Source organism: Platalea leucorodia (assembly GCF_965183815.1).
Source record: "Platalea leucorodia genome assembly, chromosome: 5".
Classification (NCBI taxonomy): Eukaryota; Metazoa; Chordata; class Aves; order Pelecaniformes; family Threskiornithidae; genus Platalea; species Platalea leucorodia.
In genome coordinates this window covers 99,809,868-99,830,506 of record NC_138827.1, presented here as the reverse complement: position 1 = coordinate 99,830,506, position 20,639 = coordinate 99,809,868, and the positions used below count along the sequence as shown (strand labels likewise).

The following is a 20,639-nucleotide window of genomic DNA, read 5'->3' as shown; positions in this document are numbered from 1 at the left end:
AGAGCTGCATTGCAGTGTTTTTCAAATGCTATAGCAAAACACCAAAAAAAAAGTGTTTGGTTCTGGTTTATTTTTGCTTTATGTAATGTTTCTAAGAGCTTTTGGAGACTAAAATCCTGCTTTTCGTGAAGGAAGCCTCCTCGGGTAGTGCCCTCCACCAGAATTAGGATTCCTTCCCCCTGCCAGGCATTATTTGTTGGAGCTAAGCAGTCACTCTAAACCAGTAAATAGTAACAAACGGTACAGCTTTCTACTAACACACTGCAGTGGCATCCACTGTAGATCAAGTTACACCAAAGCCCAGCGAGCTCAATACTGCCAATAAAGAAGACAAAGAATATGGAAAGATTTTCGTGTTCATTTACACTTGCAAAACTACAAATAACCCCACAAAACCCCAGCCGGATGGTTTCTCTTTGAAAAAAAGCAGCTGTAGTTGAGGACATATTGCACCAGTTGAGGTGACTAAAACGTGCACCTAAAACAGACCTGTATTTTGCCCTGTGAAAGGAAAGGAAAGGTATACTCTAAGCTTCTGATTAGATTTTCAAGATGGCAAATAGCTCCCAAAAATGATCCTGCTAAACTGAATATACTTATAAAAATAAATATTTATGTGCATTTATATAAATAAATACATGCATTTTTCTTGTTTTTAACTATTTTTTTAAACTGCCATGGCAGGAAATTGACAGTTGCTGTTATTTTTCCTTTTTCCCTTTACTAAAGGAATTCTCTCCTGTCTGCGAGATATAAATACCTTTTCCAAAGCCTCATGGTTACTGTGTTCCCAAACAACAGATACTGTATAGCCAAAGATGCATTATATATTTGCACATTCACATAGGTGGGGAAAAAAGGAGTCTAAATTCTACTTCTCTTAAAAAGATAGCACTGTGAACGGATTCACAGTAGATGTATTTTGATCTACTTTTAATATGTCTGAGGGTTTATTTATTTAAGGGGGGGAGGGGAATTTGCTGACATTTGTTTCTTAAACATCCAAATGACTGTGCTACAGTTACGCTTTCCTTCCAAATATTTGTTGACCAAAGACAGCCTTCCATTGCCCACTGAGATTGATAACCAATTTGATTATTCTATTGTTAACAGACTGTTGTGGGAGTTACGACTTTAACCTTTGAATAAAGAATGTTAATTTGGCTACACAGAAAACATTTAATAAAAGCAAATTAAGAAAAACAAGTTAGCCATTTATGTCCAGAATTGACTAATTTTTTTCCTTGCTTTTCCATAACTCTTTTGCAACTTTCATGAAAAAAGTTTCTAAAAAACTCAAGGTTTTAATAAGAATCTTGACAAATCGTACAAGTAATTGCTCGTTCTTTGTATTAACGATTAGTTTTAAGATCTCTATCATAGTACAGTATGGATCATATGATTGGTTTGACACAGGAGACCAATATATAAAGCAAAGCACCAACGCCATGGGCTGGTTAGACAGTAAACCAAAAATATAACTCAAGTTAAAGCGCCTGGTATTGTCCATGTGCACCCCCCAAACCCAGCACCAGCAGACCCCTGAAGGCGACCCCAACCCAGACTCCCGCTTCGGGAAGCTCCAGCTCCGGGAACAAGAAGCAACGGCACTCTCCTGTGCAAGGCTGACGAACGCGCTGCGCCATGTTAAACGCTGAGCAAAGGAGCCACATCCCGAACCGCGGAGGGCCCAGATACACGCACGCTTTGTTCATTTTAAAGCCTTTGCTGTTGCGAACAGCCTATCCCCTACAAAGCGCGGGGAAAACGCGGAGTTTGGGTATGTTGCTGCTGCAAGCCGGTAGTGACTGAGTGTTTAATTTTTTTTTAAGTGGAAAGAAGAAAAATGTCAGCTCGCGTGGGCCATTGGAACTAGCGGTGCTGATGCAGTGCCCCGGCTGCTCCGCAGGGACCCGGCGGGTCCCGCCAGCGCTGCCCGGCCGCCACCAGCCGCCGTGCGGGACGGGCACAGCGCATCGCCCCGCCGCGGGCCCCGCTCGCCCCGGGGAGCAGCCCTGCGTTTCGCCGCCGGCTCGGCTTTGTCGGGCCTGGCAGGGCTCCGCGCCCGCGGGGGACGCGGCGCGGGCCGGGGGATGCTGCGCGGCCCCGACGAAGGGGATCCCACCGCACACCCACCCCCCGGGCACCGGGAAAACTTTCTCTCCCGGCGGCTGCCGCAGGGGCGCGGCGGAGGCGCGGACGGCCGCCCCCGCGGAGCGGCGGCGAGCATGCCCAGTCACCGGCATGACATCAGCGCCGGCAGCGGCGGCCGCCCCCGCGCCCCCACCCCTCCCCGGGCCGCGACCCCCGCGGGGAGCCCGGAGCCCCTCGCCCGCCGTGAGGGGGGAGCCCAGCCCCGCCGGAGAGGAGCGGGCCCCGCCGGGAGCGCCGCGCCGCCGCCCCTCCCTCGCTCCGCCGCAGCGGGAACAATGGGCGCGGGGCCCGGCGGCGGCGGGGCGGGGGGGGGGGGGCTCCTGCGGGCGGCGGGACGGCGATGAGGGATGGTGGCCCCGGGGAGGGGGGTGCTGGCCCCGGCACGGCACGGCACGGCGCAGGCGGGAGAGGGATGCGGCAGACTCACCCCGATGACCACCGTCTCCTCGCCCTTGAATTTAGGGATGAATTTGTCCCCCCGGAGGATCTCCGCCTCGTTGAGGGGCCGGAACCGGCACATCACTTTGATGCTGCACTCGGCGGGATCCGCCATCTCGGCGGGGCGGGCGGGCGCCGGCCGCAGGGAGCGAGGGCTCCGCCGGGCAGGTGCCGCAGACGCCCTGCTGCCGCCGGGCGGGCGGGCGGGGCGGGGCCGGGCGGAGCCGAGCCCCCTCCGCGCCCCCGGGGCTCCGCCGCCGCGCCGCAACGTGCGCGGGGCCTGCCGGGAGGCGTAGTCCGCGCGGCAGGTGGCGGCCGCCAACGGCTCCAACGGTCCTAACGGCTCTAACGGCTCTAACGGTCCCTGACGGCTCCCCCTCAGCGGCGCCCCCGGCCGCGAAGGCGGGAAGGCGGGAGAGCGGGCTTTCCCCGCCACACGGCCGCCAGCCCTCCCCACAGCGGCCAGGTTAGCCCTTTTTTATAATTCAGAGCAATTAACTGGGGGTTATGCCTCTCTCTCCAACGACATGAAAGAAAACAAAAACAAAAAAAAACAAACCTAAAAAACAGGTATTTCATTTCCACCTGGTTTTGTCTGCTCCCTTTTTGAGTGTAGGTGCTCTCTTCTGGGCTAGGCCTCCAGCTGCAGCTGCTCCCTCAGGGAAAACAAGACAGGGACAAGGAGAGAGGACTGGAAACGCGCGCTTTGCCTCCCACACAAGCCCCATCTATGGCCAGGTTAGAGGATACGCACTCCTGGGATGTCACACCAGCCCTTCCCTTCGCTGCATTACCCTTATTTTCTGTGAGAAAAAGCAGAAGCAAGAGTATCTCTGGTGACGCTTTGACCTTGTTCAATTTACAAGAAGTTTGGCAGGATGCAGCCAGTGAATCAGCATCTGGGAAAGCCAAAGGCTGGAGCCTGTTGCTGCACTTCAGGGTTGCAGTCCTCCTCCTCCTCCTCCTCCTCCTCCCCCTTCGCGCTCTGACACAGAGCATGGCAACGTTTCTTCTTTACCTGCTGAAAATACCTTCAATTTACCCTCCTGCCCCCAACCCTGTGCCAAGGCCGGTTCATTTCGCTAGATTACAGTTGTCTGATACCGCATGTAATCTCCTCTTCCATCATTTTCTCCCTGCAAGAAGCCAGATCGCTTAAAGATGAATGCAACAAACTGTTGCTGTCTTCTGGAAAGTTGCAGACATTCCCTGAACTTCAGCAACTCCCAGCAACTTCTGAAACTGGTTTCCTCCAATAGAACAGAGTACCGCTCTCATTAAATGAGCCCCGGTCGTACAATTAAGATGACAGTGGTCAGTTCTTCGGCATTTCTACAGAGATTTCCCTTTCTTCTAGCCACAGGGGTTGTCCTCATTACCTGATGCGGATGGGAGAAGAGCAGGCTAGTTACAAAGGCTCTCATGCCCTTCTTAAAAGCAATTACACCAGGGACAGTTAGCAACGTGCAGCATGTGATAAGACATTATTATATAATGTGATTTATTCCCATGGATTACCAATTATCTAGCCCTCTTATTTCTCTTATGTTTCGAGCTTTTACCCTGAACAGCAAATTCGTTAAGGCATGACAAGTAAGTAGGGGCTTAGTCATAAAAGACAACGGTTTCAAGGACTTAATCCTTATTTTTTTCCATTATCAAGAGCTCATTTTGGAGCAAGATAGGCAAACCTCTATCTTCCTATTAGAGTAGGTATAATCTGCAATCAGTGAGAATGCACTGAAGAGCCATCTTTTCTTAGCAATTTTGTCACCAACAATATTGCATTGTCTGTATTGTAGACAATACCGCATTGTCACAAAGCTGCTATTTTTACTACTTATTACCAGATTACTGAGTTAAGCAGCCCAGTAGGAACGTTCGTTTCCAGCCAGATTCAGGAGTGATCAGAACCTCCTTGAGTTTCTGAGCTTCTTCCAGGCTGTTCTGGGTGCCTGACGGAAGGTCTGATTTACAGTTCATCGGGAAACCGCTTCACGTAAAACATGAGCTATCAAGATACAGAAAGAGTCATACTCCGCTGCTGTAATCTTAAGCATTATCATTATTAATTTCTTTCATTCCTGAAGCCGTGGCTTTTTTCAGATTTGTGTACTTACAAGAAACACCACTACAGCTATGCTCTGCTTGGCTTAAATGCAAAAGAAATCAGACCTTGATGTCATCTTATTTTCCCACAACTGCGGGGCAAGTTCTCCAGCTAGATGCAAAGTCCACGGTTTAAATCACCCTGGCCATTAGATACGGTTTGACAACGAGTTCTGATTGCTCCTGAAGAAATTCTCAAGCTGAGCCAGCCTCAGCTGGGACAGTTCACTAAACAGCCCGGGATGTCAGAGATCTCCAAGAGGAATAACAAATCCCCTCCTCGAAGACTGGGGTGAACAGGGACGACAAGGAGATTCCATGTCTCTGTCGATGAGCTGCCAATACAGCCAAACTGCTCAGGCTGCGGGAAAACCAAGGAGGGGGCGTGTGATAGAGGTTCTGAACAACAGCAAAAAGGGGGTGCTGAGAGGGAGGTGGTCCCATGGAAATATGGGAATATTCAGAAGTGGGCATTTCAGAATATTCCTGGGCATTTCAGAAACGAAAAAAAAAAACAATTTCCTACCCCAGAGCCAAAAGAATATTGCTTCCTTTCCTTGCTTCTGGGCTCCAGGAATGAGCTTTGGAGTTGGGAAGGCGCTTCAGGAGAAAGAGAACAACAGGGTTGAATTTCTGCTGTCTTTAACAATTCAGTGCAGTGAACAGACACCAGTGCTGGCCAGGGGCACAGCTTATCAGCAGGGAGAGCGGCTTTGATGTCGATTCCATTGATCCTGGTGTCTCAGCAATGGCCATCAAGATGAAATTTCACGATATGCTTGTGTCATCAGTGCTGAGATACGTCTACAGGTAAAGGGGTGATAAAAGATTTCTTCCAGGAGGTACCAAAACGGGTGGGGGCCCCATGACAAAAAGCAATTTTAAATGTCAAGGATTGTTTATGTGCCGCACACACCAGAAGACACTGTTAGGGGTGCATCAGGGAAAATGTTTACAAAGCTAGAACATAAAGTGTTTAACAGAATTTAAAAAAAAAAAAAAAAAAAGAAGGAAGCCGAAGACTGAAGAATAGGCAACAAAATGAGCTAGAGAGTGCTGAGAAGGCAGCTAGGAGGAACCGAGACACAGAAACAAGCTCATCTGCATACCCACGCATCACCAAAGGCAAGGAGACGTAGTTCAGGAGAGACCGGGCCACGAGACCATTTGTCCAGGCAAAGGAAAAATTTGATAGCAAAACGTATAGGATCTGCATAACTGCCACTCGCGGTCACCCACGCTGATTATCCCAGAAGCGAGATCTCCTTTGATCGGACAGGTAATGATTTCTTTGGGGATCAGGGGCCAGAGGGGTTCCTTCCTCGCACTTCCACAGGAAGGTCAGATTTGGAAATGGAGTACTGCCGGCCAACATTCTCCATCGGAAAATGTTCGAGCTATGCTAGCAGGGAGCTTAAGAGCAGCCGTTGCTTCTGATTTGCAAAACACTTCAATATATGCTTAAAGTATACATATAAGTATGTTAAGTACACACATAAACCCCAGTCTTCATATAAATTATCCACATTATGCATAGTCATATATATCGTGTTAACCCACCTATAAAAAATGGGTTTGTTAAAAATAAATAAATTGATTTTTGCTGTTTTATACAAAGTGGTAAAATATTTTAGTTGATTATTCAATACTCAAAGTGTTTTTCCAAGTTACAGTCCTTTCATATTACCCAAATGAAAGGACTGTAACTTGAAAAAAAAAGAATAAAAAAGATTTGTCTTCCTTAACTATAGGAAGCAATAAAGCAATCGTAAAAATCCCAACCAAAGAACCCCGAACCCACTAAAAATACACAACCCTGAAACGCAAAGCCTCCACACCGAATTCTGTTGCGAGGGAGAACATGTCCATTGTCAAAAAAACCTTTATGCATGAAGAGGCAGAAAGAGTTAAACAGCATTGCAGGCAGATGATGCCATCTTCTGGTGTCACTTACACAGCTGCTGATTTAAAACCAGGACAACTAGTCTAGTCAGATCATCATCAGGAAGATGGGGGACGATGTTATTTTAAGCATCGCTTTATCCGCAGGGCAGGGTTCAATGAAATCACGTTAATTCAGGAAGAGTCGGTGAGGCAGAAACAGCCGTGGTGGGAAAGGGAGCACCAGGCTGCCCTCGGTTCACAGCCAGCTGCCACCAGCCCACCCCCAGGGGGAACTCGGGGCACCCGGGGCCACGCCGCAGCTTGCTGAAGCGGGGCCGCGCATCTCCGTCGGCAATTGGGTCCGAGCTGCGACCGAGGTTTTGAAAGTGTGACTAGGAATCGTGCCTCGCCTTGGTCAGTTGATCAACTCGTGCCCCCTTAACTTCTTTCTGCTGTCCTTAGGAGAGTTCAGCAGCTGACAGGCACAGGACTCGTTTATTTTTACAGACATTCCTGAACAGATAAGATCTTGCCAGAGTGTGATACAGCACGTATGGTGCTGCGGTCAGAGTCTTTTCATTTGGTCTGTCAGAACTCCAAGGAAGTGGTTGTGCACTCCTGCCACACAAGAGGATTTAGGCTGATATATCAGTTCTGTTAGACATTTTCTCTTATCGTTATCTGCTGTAGTATAGCCGTAATTAATTGCCTCCCTCCTTCATTTGCCCCTTGCTCTCTAATTGATCTTTCTACATTATCCTCCCTGTGTAATTACATTTGTATTAGAGTTAAATCAGTGTGTAATGGATTGAAGCCAGATCAGACTAAACAGATTTTCCCATTCTTAGTGACAGAAACAATCCCAACTTTGGGAAAAAGCCGTGGGACTGGGGTAGAGGGGAAAGGCTACTCTGGCACACCGGCGGGGCTCAAGACATCACAGATTCTCTGCCCAGGAGATTTCGGGCCATCGCGCCTCTTCCTGCCTGCACATCCACTCGCCCTGGGGAGGCTGGGCGGGACGCCGGGTCGCGCTACATCGGTTCCTCAGTTGGCAGAGGGACCACCGCTTTCAGCACTGCTACGCATGGAGCACGGATGGGAAGATGATGCTGATATTCAGAGAAAGGAGCGGGGACAGCCCCCGTTCGGGAAGCAGCTCAGTTGCTCCACAGTTATTCCCTTTTAGTTTTCAGATTTTAGTCCTGTTCCAACAACATGCATTTATGTATTTTTTTCTTTAAACTGTAGTTACTGGGTGACAATACAGACCGTGATTAAACGGGGCTAAATTCATAGCAAAACGTAATTGGCGTGGGTGTTCTTCATTAATTTTTTGACATTACACCATTAAAAAAAAATCTGAAGCGCACACAGAAAAAACATTACTCTGCATTTTAAGATACACTAAGTGACTTGGAAACAAGCAAAGTCACTGAGAAAACGGGGAACTTGACCTGAAACTCCTTTTTCCCTCCATATACCAGAAAGGCACTTCAGAAACAAACATTCCCATGTTCGGGAATGTCATTCTGGGCACTGACCGTCACTGCAGCAGGACGGCACGCAATCGAACCACTGCAGGGGCAAGCGAGAACCTCGCATCACCCAGCTCCAGACGCTGCCGTTGGGCTCCTGCAAGTAGGAGGCTGGCATTCCCAGGTCTTCCCTTACACACTGGGTGAAGATGCAAGATGCAAACTGCCGTCAGCCAGTTAACAGAAGCCACCTGCAAGTGTTGTGAAGTCACTCCTAGGAGGCTCCGTACTCACTAGCAGCAGCACAAGGCACACAAGTTCCGCGCTTGGTGAGCGAGGTGCTTGAAAGGACAGAATAATGTACATGTAAGAATTGCAGCCTGCTCCAAGCTCATATTCTTAGCCAGTGGACTTTCTTACCCAATAGAAATGAAATCAGTATTACATTCTGTCAGAAGCGCATCTTTACGTTCTCCTTCTGGCCATTTAAGTAAAGCTTTGTGAAGAAAATTACCCCAATCTATTCCCATTTCATACGTATGCTATTCTCACACGTTACCACTGGCCTACAAGGGAAATGCTGCCATTAAATGTGTTTAGGCGCTCTGCAAATAGCTGAAGGGCTGCTCCGTCTCTACGTGGGCTAGAGCAACGTAGCGGGGCATCCGTAACGTGACCTCTGCCGAAGCCAAGCAGCACGCTCCCGGACAAGGCAGTTAGGGCAGGGCATGCTGGGAAGCACGCCAGCCCTCGCTGTGGATCCGCTCCCCACCTACCCCCAGTCCCTACCACCTCCTGGCGCACGGCGCGCCCTGGCTTCAAGTAACACCGCCTGTACCCTAAAACTGCCCGTTCTTTTCCCGAGAAACCCCCTCCCAAGCAGCTGCCTCCTGCTTTAGGGGGCTTCCCGGGTACGAGCGGCTCCACAGTGGGGCTCCACAGGCCAACGTACCCCTGTCCTCATGTTGCCCGGTCTGGCTGGCTTTCCTGGGAGAGTAAACTGAGCCGGGGCTGCTCTGGCTCACAGACAGCAATTGCCCGTATCTCATGCTCCCCACATCATTAATTGATTAGATCAGAAGAAAACCAGTTATCCACCATGTGCCTTCGTTCAAATGCAAACACTTGGATCCTAAGAGCTAACCCAACTTACGCTGCCAGGGCCTGCTGCTAGGCAGGAAACATCTCCTCTCCCTACTACAGAGATGCCTTTCCCTTCTTCTTCTTCCGCAAGCAGCAGTTTACTGTGAAGACGTGCTTTAACTTAGGAAGGTTATTCTCCATTCTTCTAAGAGTAAGTCTGAATATTGCAAAACCTAGAAGAAATAGGGAAGTGAGATTTGAAACCATTTCTCTGAAGTCAAACCCAGGAAGCCCGTTGAGATGACAGTCCTGTATAGAGAGCGTTTGGTTTGCTGTAGCCTTCGGAGCTTTCCTGTTTGAAGATGTGGATTTCTACCAGGAGACACTATTCTCGAGGTCTGAGCAGTTCTTCCTGAGTAATACTGGAAACGGAGAGGAAGGCTGACTAGCTGCCAGCACGATGCCGAGTCCGCTTCAGGATAAATCAGTCACCTCCTGGAAGGCTGAAACGTCTGCGGATTCTGCTTCAAAAAAAAAAAAAAAAAAAAAAATCACAGTTACTGTAATAAGGAAAATAGGAAACATTCCTGTCGTTCTCCACCGAGGAGCTGGAGGCAGTAGAGGAAAATGGGCTATCAGGGAAGGAAAAGGGGTCTCAAAGTCAGAGCCTCAGGAAAGCAGCAAAGGGCTGCAGTAACTGAGTAACTGCGTTCTTGTTTGGAAGGGGAAAAAACCCGCACATGCCGTCTATTGTAGAGGATTAAAGAAAAGGGATGGCTCTGCAAACAGAGTAGGGTATTGTTTAGATGTTGTTTGGAGAGGGGAGGAAAAGCCCTACAGCACAATTAGAAACAAGATGCCTACAATTAAACACATACCAAAACTCTAGTCAATCTATAGATGAAATACATTAGATAAACCTTATTAGAAAAAGAATCACCATTTTCTAGTAGCCGACATTTAAGGGAAAACTGCGCACATTACACTTCAAGTCCAGCGTCAATTGCTCTAGATAAACTACCTTCAGAAGTGTTACCTGAACAACACTCCCTAACACGTAATAAAGCAGAAATCACAATTCAAATCACAGTGCAGCTATGCACGACGTTCAAATGGGGGAATTAAAAAAGAAGAATGTCATATCCTCAACACACACTTTTAAAACAGCGCACAAAAATACCTCAGTCATTGGCATTCCCTGCTGTATGCCAGTCTCAGGCGAAAGCAGAAGACTTTCTGACAACACTCCCTTCCTCTTTTTTTTTTTTTTTAAATGAAGATTTCTATGGACTACAGTATTACTCATCACTCTCCTTTTCTTGCACTTGAGGCACACGATTAATTGCTAGAAATTCTTAAGACGACTATTATGGTTTTACTTTACTGTAAAGCTACGTCAATACTAATCCTTTCAATGAAACTCATTCAACACACGGCACGCTTACCACGTAGCCTTTGGAGTTTAGGAAATCCTTTTCTCCACCTCACATTTTTCCAGAATCTATTAAAAGTTAAAAAACCTTTAGCTGGAGTTTCTAAGTAATTATATGAGGATTAGACTATACCAAGTCACAGATACGCAGCAATCTTAGAGACATTTTTTGGTCCAATTTACCATGAAAGTGACCTACGTTTGTAGTGAGAAGTCTGTACTACAGAGCTCGGTAGCTGTCATTTGGTAAGTGTACGACTTTCAATCTGCAGGAGAAATGACTTCACATTTTCATTAAACCTCAAAAGGATTTTGGGGATATGTTAGAGAAGCAACGTTATTTTTATAGATCAAGGAGAATAACTTCTTTTTTCTCTTTCACACTCAGTTTTGCAACAATTCTCCCTTCCAAAAAAAAAATAAAATAAATGCATTCATACTTCAGACTACATCGATCACAGTCATTCCCAGAAACGAACCTAGTTCTACAGAAAGCCTCAGACATACGTGAAAAGACCACGTCCGTGTAAAGAACAATTTATCAGGAAGCGGCAGTTCCACCGAAGGCACGATGCGGGAAGAGCGGCCAACGAGCACGCCCTTGCGCGGGGGCTCCCCCGTGTGCTGACACCCCCGGCCCTGCCATCACACCCCGCCTCACCCCGGCGCCGACACTGAAGCGCCGTGGCTTCCTCTGCCTGTTCTCAGCAGATATAATCGATTATCATCTCTCCTTATGGACTGCATACTGAGTAGAAAATAAAGCATCGGTTAAGCAAAAAATGGTTAATTTTAGACATCCCGAGTTTCTGACAAGCTCCCAGTATTTAAAGCTCTGCAAGTGTTTTTAACTGTCAGAACTTTTAACTTACAGAATGTAAGACGAAACATGTTTAAACACAACTTAAGATTAAAAATAGCTCTTCTATATAAAAAGCTAAGAGGAAAAATAATACACTGACTGCAGGACATGTAGGCAAATCATATCTTGACTTTTTCGGGGCAGGGTGGGGGCTGGACTAGACAACATCCTGAGGTTCCTTCCAACCTCCGGGACTCCAGGATTTATAAGAAATACAGAAACACTATGCAAATTATAATTATAGGTGGAGAACCAAACAGCAGAAAATTCAAATTATTCTACCCGAAGCCTCTTTGGCAGAACAAGAAACCGTCTCGTCCGTATTACTGCCAGGTCTCGGGTCCCAACTACCGGACCATCCCTCCCCTGCTGTATACTGGAAGCACAGGAAATAATCACAGAAACCGAAGCCTTTTGGAAAAAAGTGCATATGCTGTGGTCAAAGTCATCAAAAGACCACTAATATATCCTCTAAAATTTACACTTCTGTTGCTTGCACATTGTGAAATAAACACATATGCAACATGTCCATGTTTTGATATGTATTTTTATTTCCCTGCAGTTTTCAGTTATCAAGAACAAGTAACAGGGAAAGTTGTCTGAACTAGTGCATAAACAAACATTCTGAAACACCACTACACATATCTAATTTACAAGAACCGTATAAAAAAAGTCACTAAAACACTACACTACGAAGGTGTCCAACGCTTACAGTCAGACTTTTTCCAACCCGTTACTTGCCTTGTAGCCACAGGAAAACTCTCCAAAATTGAAAAGACAATCTTGCCACAACCCTCCCTCCCCCCCACCACCTGGGATGGCTCGATATCTAGACATCCAATAATTAATTATTGCAATGATATATAATGCAATACATACCTGGTAAAATATTCTTTATGTGGTGTGTTACAGTTTTAAAGCCGGTTAAAATATGCAGTCTTCAGATAAAATGTCATCAGTTGAAAATTTTCTCATATCTGCACAGTTTTATATGTGCTAGATGCATAATTTTCCTAGTCAGTTTTTTTCCTGTGTAATTATTTTTTATAAACTGGTATTATAAATAGAAATATACATTCAAAATATATGGAAAAGTGAGTTACTACATTAAATTTGCATGTATCGATCCATCCCTTTCCCCTGCACAGTAATAGAAAATACTATTTTGCCTTGAACTTCATATTTGACAGTGAAATGCCACTAAAGTATTTACCAAAAAGTCCATCTAGTCAAATTGTGAAACAAAATGAACCAAGTGAAAACTTTACATTTCCTTTAGAAAAAAATTACAAGAATTTTGTCTCCTAGCTATGAATCTTTAACTTTTTTTTTTTTAGACACAAAGTTGGATTTATTTGTACAAGATACAAAATGTAAACATGGCAAAATAAATAGTTAAAACAAGTGATGCAGGATCCCATTTCATGCTCATGATCCCATTAAAGAATTATTTTTTAATCCATTCAGTTGCAAATTCAAGTGCAAAAGCATGATGATGAATATCTACTATTCAAGTAACAGAAATAATATTGATGATACAAATAAACTATTTTACAAGGTAGTGATTCTCCCAATTTTACAAAATTTACACTATATATCGACTTATACACGATATAATGATAGTCCATTTAGGTCCATTTTAGTTCTCTGTGATCCACAGAGTGCTGTATTTTGCATTCAGTTGGAATATAAATGACTACACCATTAGCACAGGTTGAGACACTGCTTTGAGGTTATGTCACTTCCATTGCTACTGTTGTCTCTGCTATGCCATTTAAACCCAGTCGTTCTGGTTCATGGTTCTCTCTGCAAGAAAAGAAATATTCCATAGTTACCGGTAGAACGTATTTCCTTACGCAGTTTTAGTAATTTCTTACACGCGCTGTGTTTTCACACAGCTGTTGCCTACATCCAGGAGAAACCTTAACACGTACACTAGAAACAAATCGTTTAAAACTAGAGACTGGCATTTAAGAACTGCTTTTACTCCACGAACAGTACAGCCCCTTCCACAAGATCACTGCATTTAACCGTAAATTACCAGCCCGAATTACGGAGGAGAGCACTAAAAAGTCTCCTGAAGGAGCAAAGCCAAGATACACAATGACGACTCAGCATCAATTGCCAACGATTCCGTTAGCGAGCAAAGCATCGTTCTAACACAGCTTCCCCGCCTGCACCCCAACTCTGCCTTAGCACTAGCGCAAGGAATCTTAAATTATTTTCTAATTTCCCTCTCCCTGTAGAGAAGCCTAAGACTTATCCAGCTAAGGCGGTACTTTTTAAGGCATTTGCTGACATGACTTGAGATACCCCTCTGACTTGAGGGAAATGAGAACTAAATGCATTAATGATATAAAAGTATGCTTTAAGGCATGATTGCTCATTTAAAAATACTTTTTTCTCAATCTGTGCAGTGACTAAATTATACATGCAATTTTCCACCTCAAAAAGCTCTTTTTAACCTCTCCAGCAGCGTCATGAAATAATCAGTAAGCCACATTTGCTAATATCCAGTTTTCACTTTTCTAATTCAGAAACAAATGTAATTTTTTTTAAACATCATACAATCCAGCAGAGACTTAGAAGAGCCCAAATATTCTCATTTTCAGAAAACTCAGCCAACTGCAAGCTCCTGCCACTCCTGTGAAACATATCCTAAGTATCCTGAAATAATAGTTCGATGAGAATAAATACCTGTCTACATACGTAAGATGCAGGCTGGCACACACCTGGTTTTATTTTACATAAATATATAAAGCATATATCCATATATATATATATATGCATAAAACAGGGGTGTGCCAGCCTGCATCTTACAATATGGGTACACAAAGTTACAGAGAGAACATGTGGGGAGTTTGATAGAATCTACCTGAAAGTGCTGCATGAGAAGGGACAAAGGAAAATGGTTCAAGTGAAACCATTTTAAACACCATGGAAGTTTACCAAAACTACTGGGCCTAAAATCAGTGCAAGTTAGAATCACAGAATCGTTAAGGTTGGAAAAGACCCTTAAGATCATCGAGTCCAACCGTTATCCCAGCAGTGCCAAGGCCACCACTAAACCATGTCCCTGAGCACCACATCTCCCTGGCTTCTAAATCCCCCCAGGGGTGGGGACTCAGCCCCTGCCCTGGGCAGCCTGGGCCAGGGCCTGGCAGCCCTTTGGGGGGAGAAGTTTTTCCCAATACCCAACCCAACCCTGCCCTGGCGCAGCTTGAGGCCGTTCCCTCTCGTCCCATCGCTTGTTCCTGGGGAGCAGAGACCGACCCCCCCAGCTCCAGCCTCCTTTCAGGCCGTTGCAGAGAGCGATGAGGGCTCCCCTCAGCCTCCTCTTCTCCAGGCTGAGCCCCCCCAGCTCCCCCAACCGCTCCTCCCCAGCCTTGTGCTCCAGCCCCTGCCCCAGCCTCGTTGCCCTGCTCTGGCCACGCTCCAGCCCCTCCATGGCCTTCTTGTAACAAGGGGATTATTTGGGGGTTAATCTGCAAAATCAGCTGGATGTTTTTGTGAGGCTGAAGCTATACTGAAAAGTCTCTTAAAGGTGGAAACCACTCTCTTCGCTGCTCTAGTGCAGAGCTGGGCACATCCATGGAGACATCCATACAGCACAAACGTAACTTAAAACTGCTCCAACTTGCTACACGCTTACCTTGCTATACTGCTGATGGCACTGCTAGGAGTTACCTTTGGCACTCTGTCCATACTGGCAGCAACTGTGGCGAGTTTTAAGGCTGTTGGCGATGGTGCTGAAGTCCTTGTATTGATATGCACATTGACTGGAGAAACAACACTGACATTGTTGAGGTGCACTGCGTTCGTCAGGCAAGAATTGTTCATGGGAAGCGTTTGAGGGCTGCTTGTGCACAATGCTGGAATTAAGTGGTTTGTGGTGGTGTGGCCGACTGTCCTTACAAGCTGTACAGTTGAAATCCCTGGGCTGGATGATAAAGCCATGTTGGTGGAGTACAAAGTTCTAGAGGTTCCTGTTACAAAACAAAATGTTGTTAGTTAAAAAGACGCCATTCCTTACATTCAAAGTCAAAGATTAACCTCAAGGGTAATGCTTTAAGTATGTATGTCACTGGAATTGTGCAAGAACCTATTTTTTAAAGATTCACAAGATGTAAAATTTTAGAAGTATTTCTAGTTAACATTAGAAATATTTCATTTTTTTTTTCATTCACAAGAACATCAGGAATTGAAAGAAGTTACCGTCTGACAAAACTTTTAGATCACTCAGCTTTGTACGCCTCTTTCTAGGGGCATCATTCCCCATAAAAATAAATTGAATGGGGAACACCTTAGCTAGGCAACCTCAGAGACTGACTGCGAAGCCAAGTTCTGAAATTCTGATGCTTTGAATCACCTCCTCCGCTCCTACCTTGTTCTGCTGGCAACATAAGGAGGTTCTGGGGACTGGGATCCCTCAAGGCAGCAAAACTAGGGGTCTAAGACTAGGCAAAGCAGAAAACTCCTTTCAGATTACACTGCAGTGCTCTGTTTGCACTCCTGAGTTGTGAGAAACTTCAGGTTTCACAGTGCATATTCAAACCAGAGGTTCTCAAATCTCATCTCAGTATCCTAGCTATTCACTGTCCCGATTCTGATCACAGGGGAACTAGACACGTTGTCCCCTAGATTCTTATTCCGGGGGGGGGGAGAATATCTGCTTTCAGCTAACGCTTCCTAATTTACAAGTCTTCCTATCCTAAATAGGAATAGCCATTTTACACCATTGCCAATTACAGCTTTAGAACAGTAACAGAAGTCTAATTTTATATGCATAGTATTTGCCATGGCTTTCATCAATCGTAAAGCTGTGTACCATGTATCGGCACGGCGCACTACCATGTGCCTGACCTTATATCTGAGAAGGTAGTGTTCTGAGGGGTATGATCTTAGAGAATTATACATAGATGTCTTTTTCTTTCCTGGAACTCTTCCAGTATATTGATTTTATTCAGTTGTGGTTTTCTGCTGCCCTCTATTCATTTCATATTATCATTAACCCAGCCTGGCAGAAGGTCTATAAAACTAATCACATCATTAGCTGTTAAAACAACAAATTACTCTAAAAGCCTTTTATTTCTTATAGCAGTCAAATGCCAAATAACGTTTGTCTCTCGGCAACACGGCTACTGCACCAGCATGGCTGGCATCACCGCCTTCTGGTAATGGAGGTTCAGAAGCGGGGGTGGGGGAAGGCAGCGAATGCCGTCTGCACTTCTCCCTGAATTTGGGAGGAATCCTAAATGCAACAAAACCTGAAACTTAGAGTAATGTCAAAAGAATTGCTGGAAGTAGTTGATTAGCGTGTTTTGTCTGAATACGCAAGTGAGATAATGACCAAATAGTGTAGCAACTTTTCTATTTCCTTCTCAAAGTACCTAACAATGCTTTAAGCAATTAATTTTTTTTTAATTACACAGCCACACTGTTTTCAAAACGCTGTCACGCTTTTGATCATAACAGATTATTAAAAGATAAATGCCTACAAAAGAAAACAGAAACAATGCTCTTCCAATGTAAAAGAACATTTGGTATTTTTATTATCATACTAACCTGCATGCCATTGCACAAAAGTATGTTAAAGAACAACATTTAAAACTATCACAATTAATATACCTCATCTTTTTTTTTATTAAATAGTATTTTAGAAGTGAGAAATAAGAATAAGATAAGAAATAAGTTGACATGTTCTCAGCTCACACTAGACCCCGAGTTTTAAGAAATCATCACCTGAAGGCTGGACAACACCATTAATATTGTTGTGGCTGGTGTTTTGTTCCTTCGTTACCTCACTGCGACTAGGAGCAGGTGCACTAACCACTGCAGATGCAGCAAAGTGGGCGCTGGCTGAATCGAGTGTTTTTGACATACAGTCAGAGGTGCTGGAGCCCTGGGGGAATTAAAAAAAAAAGTTTTTCTTTATAATTATCCAAGTACAAAATGAAATACGACGTTAGGATTGCTATAATGCACAAGCACCAGCAAATAAATAAATACATCTTCTAAATGTAATCTAGTGCGCCCTAACATTAAATATTTCCATATCACAAGTCTGATGAAAAGTTGAAAATCAGTGTTCAAATGGGTGTTGAGTAAGTCCTGCCCAATTCAGCCAGTCACTGGCAAACGCAGCTCTTAGCAGAACAGATCACTTTCACGATGCGTTGTTCAGCCTGGAGAAGAGAAGGCTCCGGGAAGACCTTACAGCAGCCTTCCGGGACCTGAAGGGGCCTACAGGAAAGGTGGGGAGGACTCTTTATCAGGAGTGTAGTGATAGGACGAGGGGTAACGGTTTTAAACTGAAAGAGGGTAGATTTAGATGAGATATTAAGAAGAAATTCTTTACTGTGAGGGTGGTGAGGCACCGGCACAGGTTGCCCAGAAAAGGTGTGGACGCCCCATCCCTGGAAGTGCTCGAGGCCAGGCTGGATGGGGCTTGGAGCAACCTGGTCTAGAGGAAGGTGTCCCTGCCATGGCAGGGGGTTGGAACCAGATGGTCTTTAAGGTCCCTTCCAACCCAAACCATTCCATGGTTCTATGTGTTTTGAGAAGTTTCCTCTAAGAAAACAACTGTGCCTTAAGTTTCCTTCTCTCTTCTGTCTCCAGGCAGCAAATACACTGCAACTGCAAGTCTACATAATTTTCCGTATTTACGGCACATTCATTCCCACAGAGTAATTTGTACCACAGCGTAAGTGCCCACCGCATTCTGGAAGCACACACCTTCTACTAGTCCGGTTTCTCTGAAAGACTGGTAAGTACTGGAAAGACACCCTGAAATGGCTGAATGTATCAGTCTGCAATTTCAATTTATATTAACTAAGAAAATGACTTTCCATAGACATTCACAGTGTCTTAAAAATCCAAAATTCATTCCTTTTGTCCAAACAGTCTGGTATCGTGTCTTTACATTTACAAAAAATGCAATCAGTAACCTTCAACACGGAATCCCTGATTAATCCAAGTAGAAAACACTGAGGGGAAGGGACAAACAGCACTGGCAATTAGATATAACATGCTCAAAGTAAAGTAAGTTTTCCTAGTAACAGACAACAGCAAACAGCTTTTACATTTTCTTGATAAGAAACTAACAGAAAACTAAGCTTGAGAGAAAAACATACATTCTGCCCTTGCAAGGCACTACGGAGGAAAAATGTGATTCTTCTAGAAGACAGAAATAGTAACACTGGGGATGGGGAAGGAATCAAACTACATATGCAAAACCACCTTTTTCCTCTCAGAAGCTACCAATCTTTAGTACTCACTGAACATCTGTCCATAACAGAATACATTGCCTCATAAAGCAGTTTTAATAAAGAAGTCTCTTTGGAGCACTTATACGAAGGAGGACAAAACCAGTGAAAATAGTATGACTTGACAGAGCACTGGTTATTTGCTACACTGACCGACTGTGGACACAACTAACACATTAAAATATGAAGTCTCTTACTCAGTTTTTCAAATGCAGCATGATACATAAATGTTAAAAAAAAAACAAACAGAACAAAACAACAAGTTTTGATGTTGAAACTTAAAATATTATCTCATTCTAAACAGAAAAATGAAAGCAAGGTATTGTACTAGCCACAGCACAAGTTGCCTTCCGGGCACTATACGGCAAACTGGAAAAGTATCTTGACCAAAACCCATTCTACGTTCATTCTAAAATTCAACATATTTACTGAGGTGTTATATTTAGCTTATAAGAGAGATAAAAAACACAGTAAGCAAAAAGGAAGATATCAGCATATGACAACATTTAAGGCACCTTACCTGTGCTTTCGGATGTGTCTGCTGTGAGGAATGCTGAGATTGCTGTTTCTGCTGAAGCTGAGCAAGTTGTTGCCTCTGCATTTGAACTAACTGCTGTTGATGTGTCTGAAATTGTTCCTCTGTGATACCCCCCGTTACTACAGAAAAGAAAGCGAAGCTAGTGTTAGACAGGCCTGCACGAGACAAATACCTCTGAAATGCAAGAGTGCATCTGTGTTGGGTAAGAAGTGTTTGAAGACAACATACGTTGTGTTGGATGCTTGCAAAGATCTTCATGTATTCTTATGTAAAGGAGAGGTCAAGCTAAATTTGTTTGTTGTGTTCTTTTGGCATTGAATCGACTTATAACAAAAGGATTCAAAGCTTTCACTGCCTTTAAGCAGTTTCTATCTTTGGTGCTTTTCTCTCCAGTAGCTTTAAGCAAAAGCTTAAAGAAATTCTCTTCCTGGTTTTCAGAAAACAAGCACATCCTAAAAATCACAGCTGAGGAAGAAGGACCCTGGGCTGAGCTGGGTGTCTTCTCTCCCAGTAAGCACTGCCAGTTTATTCCTGTACAACCTTCCTTCCTACAGTCCCTTATTATTGTCCTTTTCTCTGACACCAGAATGGACTCTGTGAAGAAAGCACACGCCTGGCATTCGAGAACACCTACTCCAACAGCACAAACTGAATTCATACATTTAAATAGTTTGTATGCAGTTCTACACCAATTCTCACTTGACAGGACTATAAACTAGTACACAATGACAAAGCTAATCTGCAGGTCTAAAACTTAGTAAATGTTTGCAAATATCACAAAGCACTGTTTATTTAGCAAATCCAGTTTGACCTTCCTATTTCACACCTTTTTTTTTTCCTGAAGGAAATGCTTAAGTTTCACCTGAACAGGATTTTCTCTGCCAATTAATTTTTTTTTTTTTTTAACGGAGTAAGAGCTTAAGAGTGACACAATACGTTTGATTATTTCTGAGAACCAGGTTAATGCAACCCCAGTAGCATCATATTGTCAGCAAGTGAAGGGAATGGTGAAGTCAGAAAAGCTGTTGTCAATATTCTCCCCCCGAAGAACTGCACACTTGATAAACTGAAAATACTGTCACGCGTTTCATGTTAAAACCTGAGTTTTGTGCAGCTGATGCTAACCTGAGAACTAAGCTCTCCTAGCAGGAAGTAAAAAGAGAATTCACTTTTCAGATTCTCATTAACTACATTTCAGCAGTTTATTCTGAAATGTATTTTTCAAAGACTGAAGCTGTTGTTCATCTCAAACACCTGGATTCTGCAGCAATATCATCTTATCAAGAGACACTGAGCTAACATTAAAATACGAAGTGATCTACCTTTCAGGATCTGGCTCTTTACTAGTTGTAATACTCGCAGTTGTCCCGAAATTCCATTCTGAATAAATACCAAA

The 20,639-nt window shown here is 44.4% G+C and overlaps 2 protein-coding genes across 2 annotated transcripts in view; both read right to left on the bottom strand.

Moving 5' to 3' along the window:
* KIF5C (kinesin family member 5C) overlaps positions 1–2,707 on the bottom strand; it is a gene marked incomplete at both ends in the record, with an annotated part of 78,869 nt that extends 76,162 nt beyond the window's left edge. Inside the window, one exon of the mRNA XM_082312073.1 lies at positions 2,582–2,707. Coding sequence (XP_082168199.1) covers positions 2,582–2,707 — 126 coding nt within the window. The remainder of the gene's footprint in view (positions 1–2,581) is intronic.
* A 9,550-nt stretch (positions 2,708–12,257) lies between these two features.
* Positions 12,258–20,639, bottom strand: part of EPC2 (enhancer of polycomb homolog 2) — a 51,030-nt gene continuing 42,648 nt past the window's right edge. The window contains exons 11-14 of the mRNA XM_082312785.1: positions 19,226–19,362; positions 17,183–17,342; positions 15,093–15,426; positions 12,258–13,246 (exon numbers count right to left, since the gene is read on the bottom strand). Of these exons, the coding sequence (XP_082168911.1) occupies positions 13,174–13,246; positions 15,093–15,426; positions 17,183–17,342; positions 19,226–19,362 (704 nt within the window). The 3' untranslated portion in view covers positions 12,258–13,173. The remainder of the gene's footprint in view (positions 13,247–15,092; positions 15,427–17,182; positions 17,343–19,225; positions 19,363–20,639) is intronic.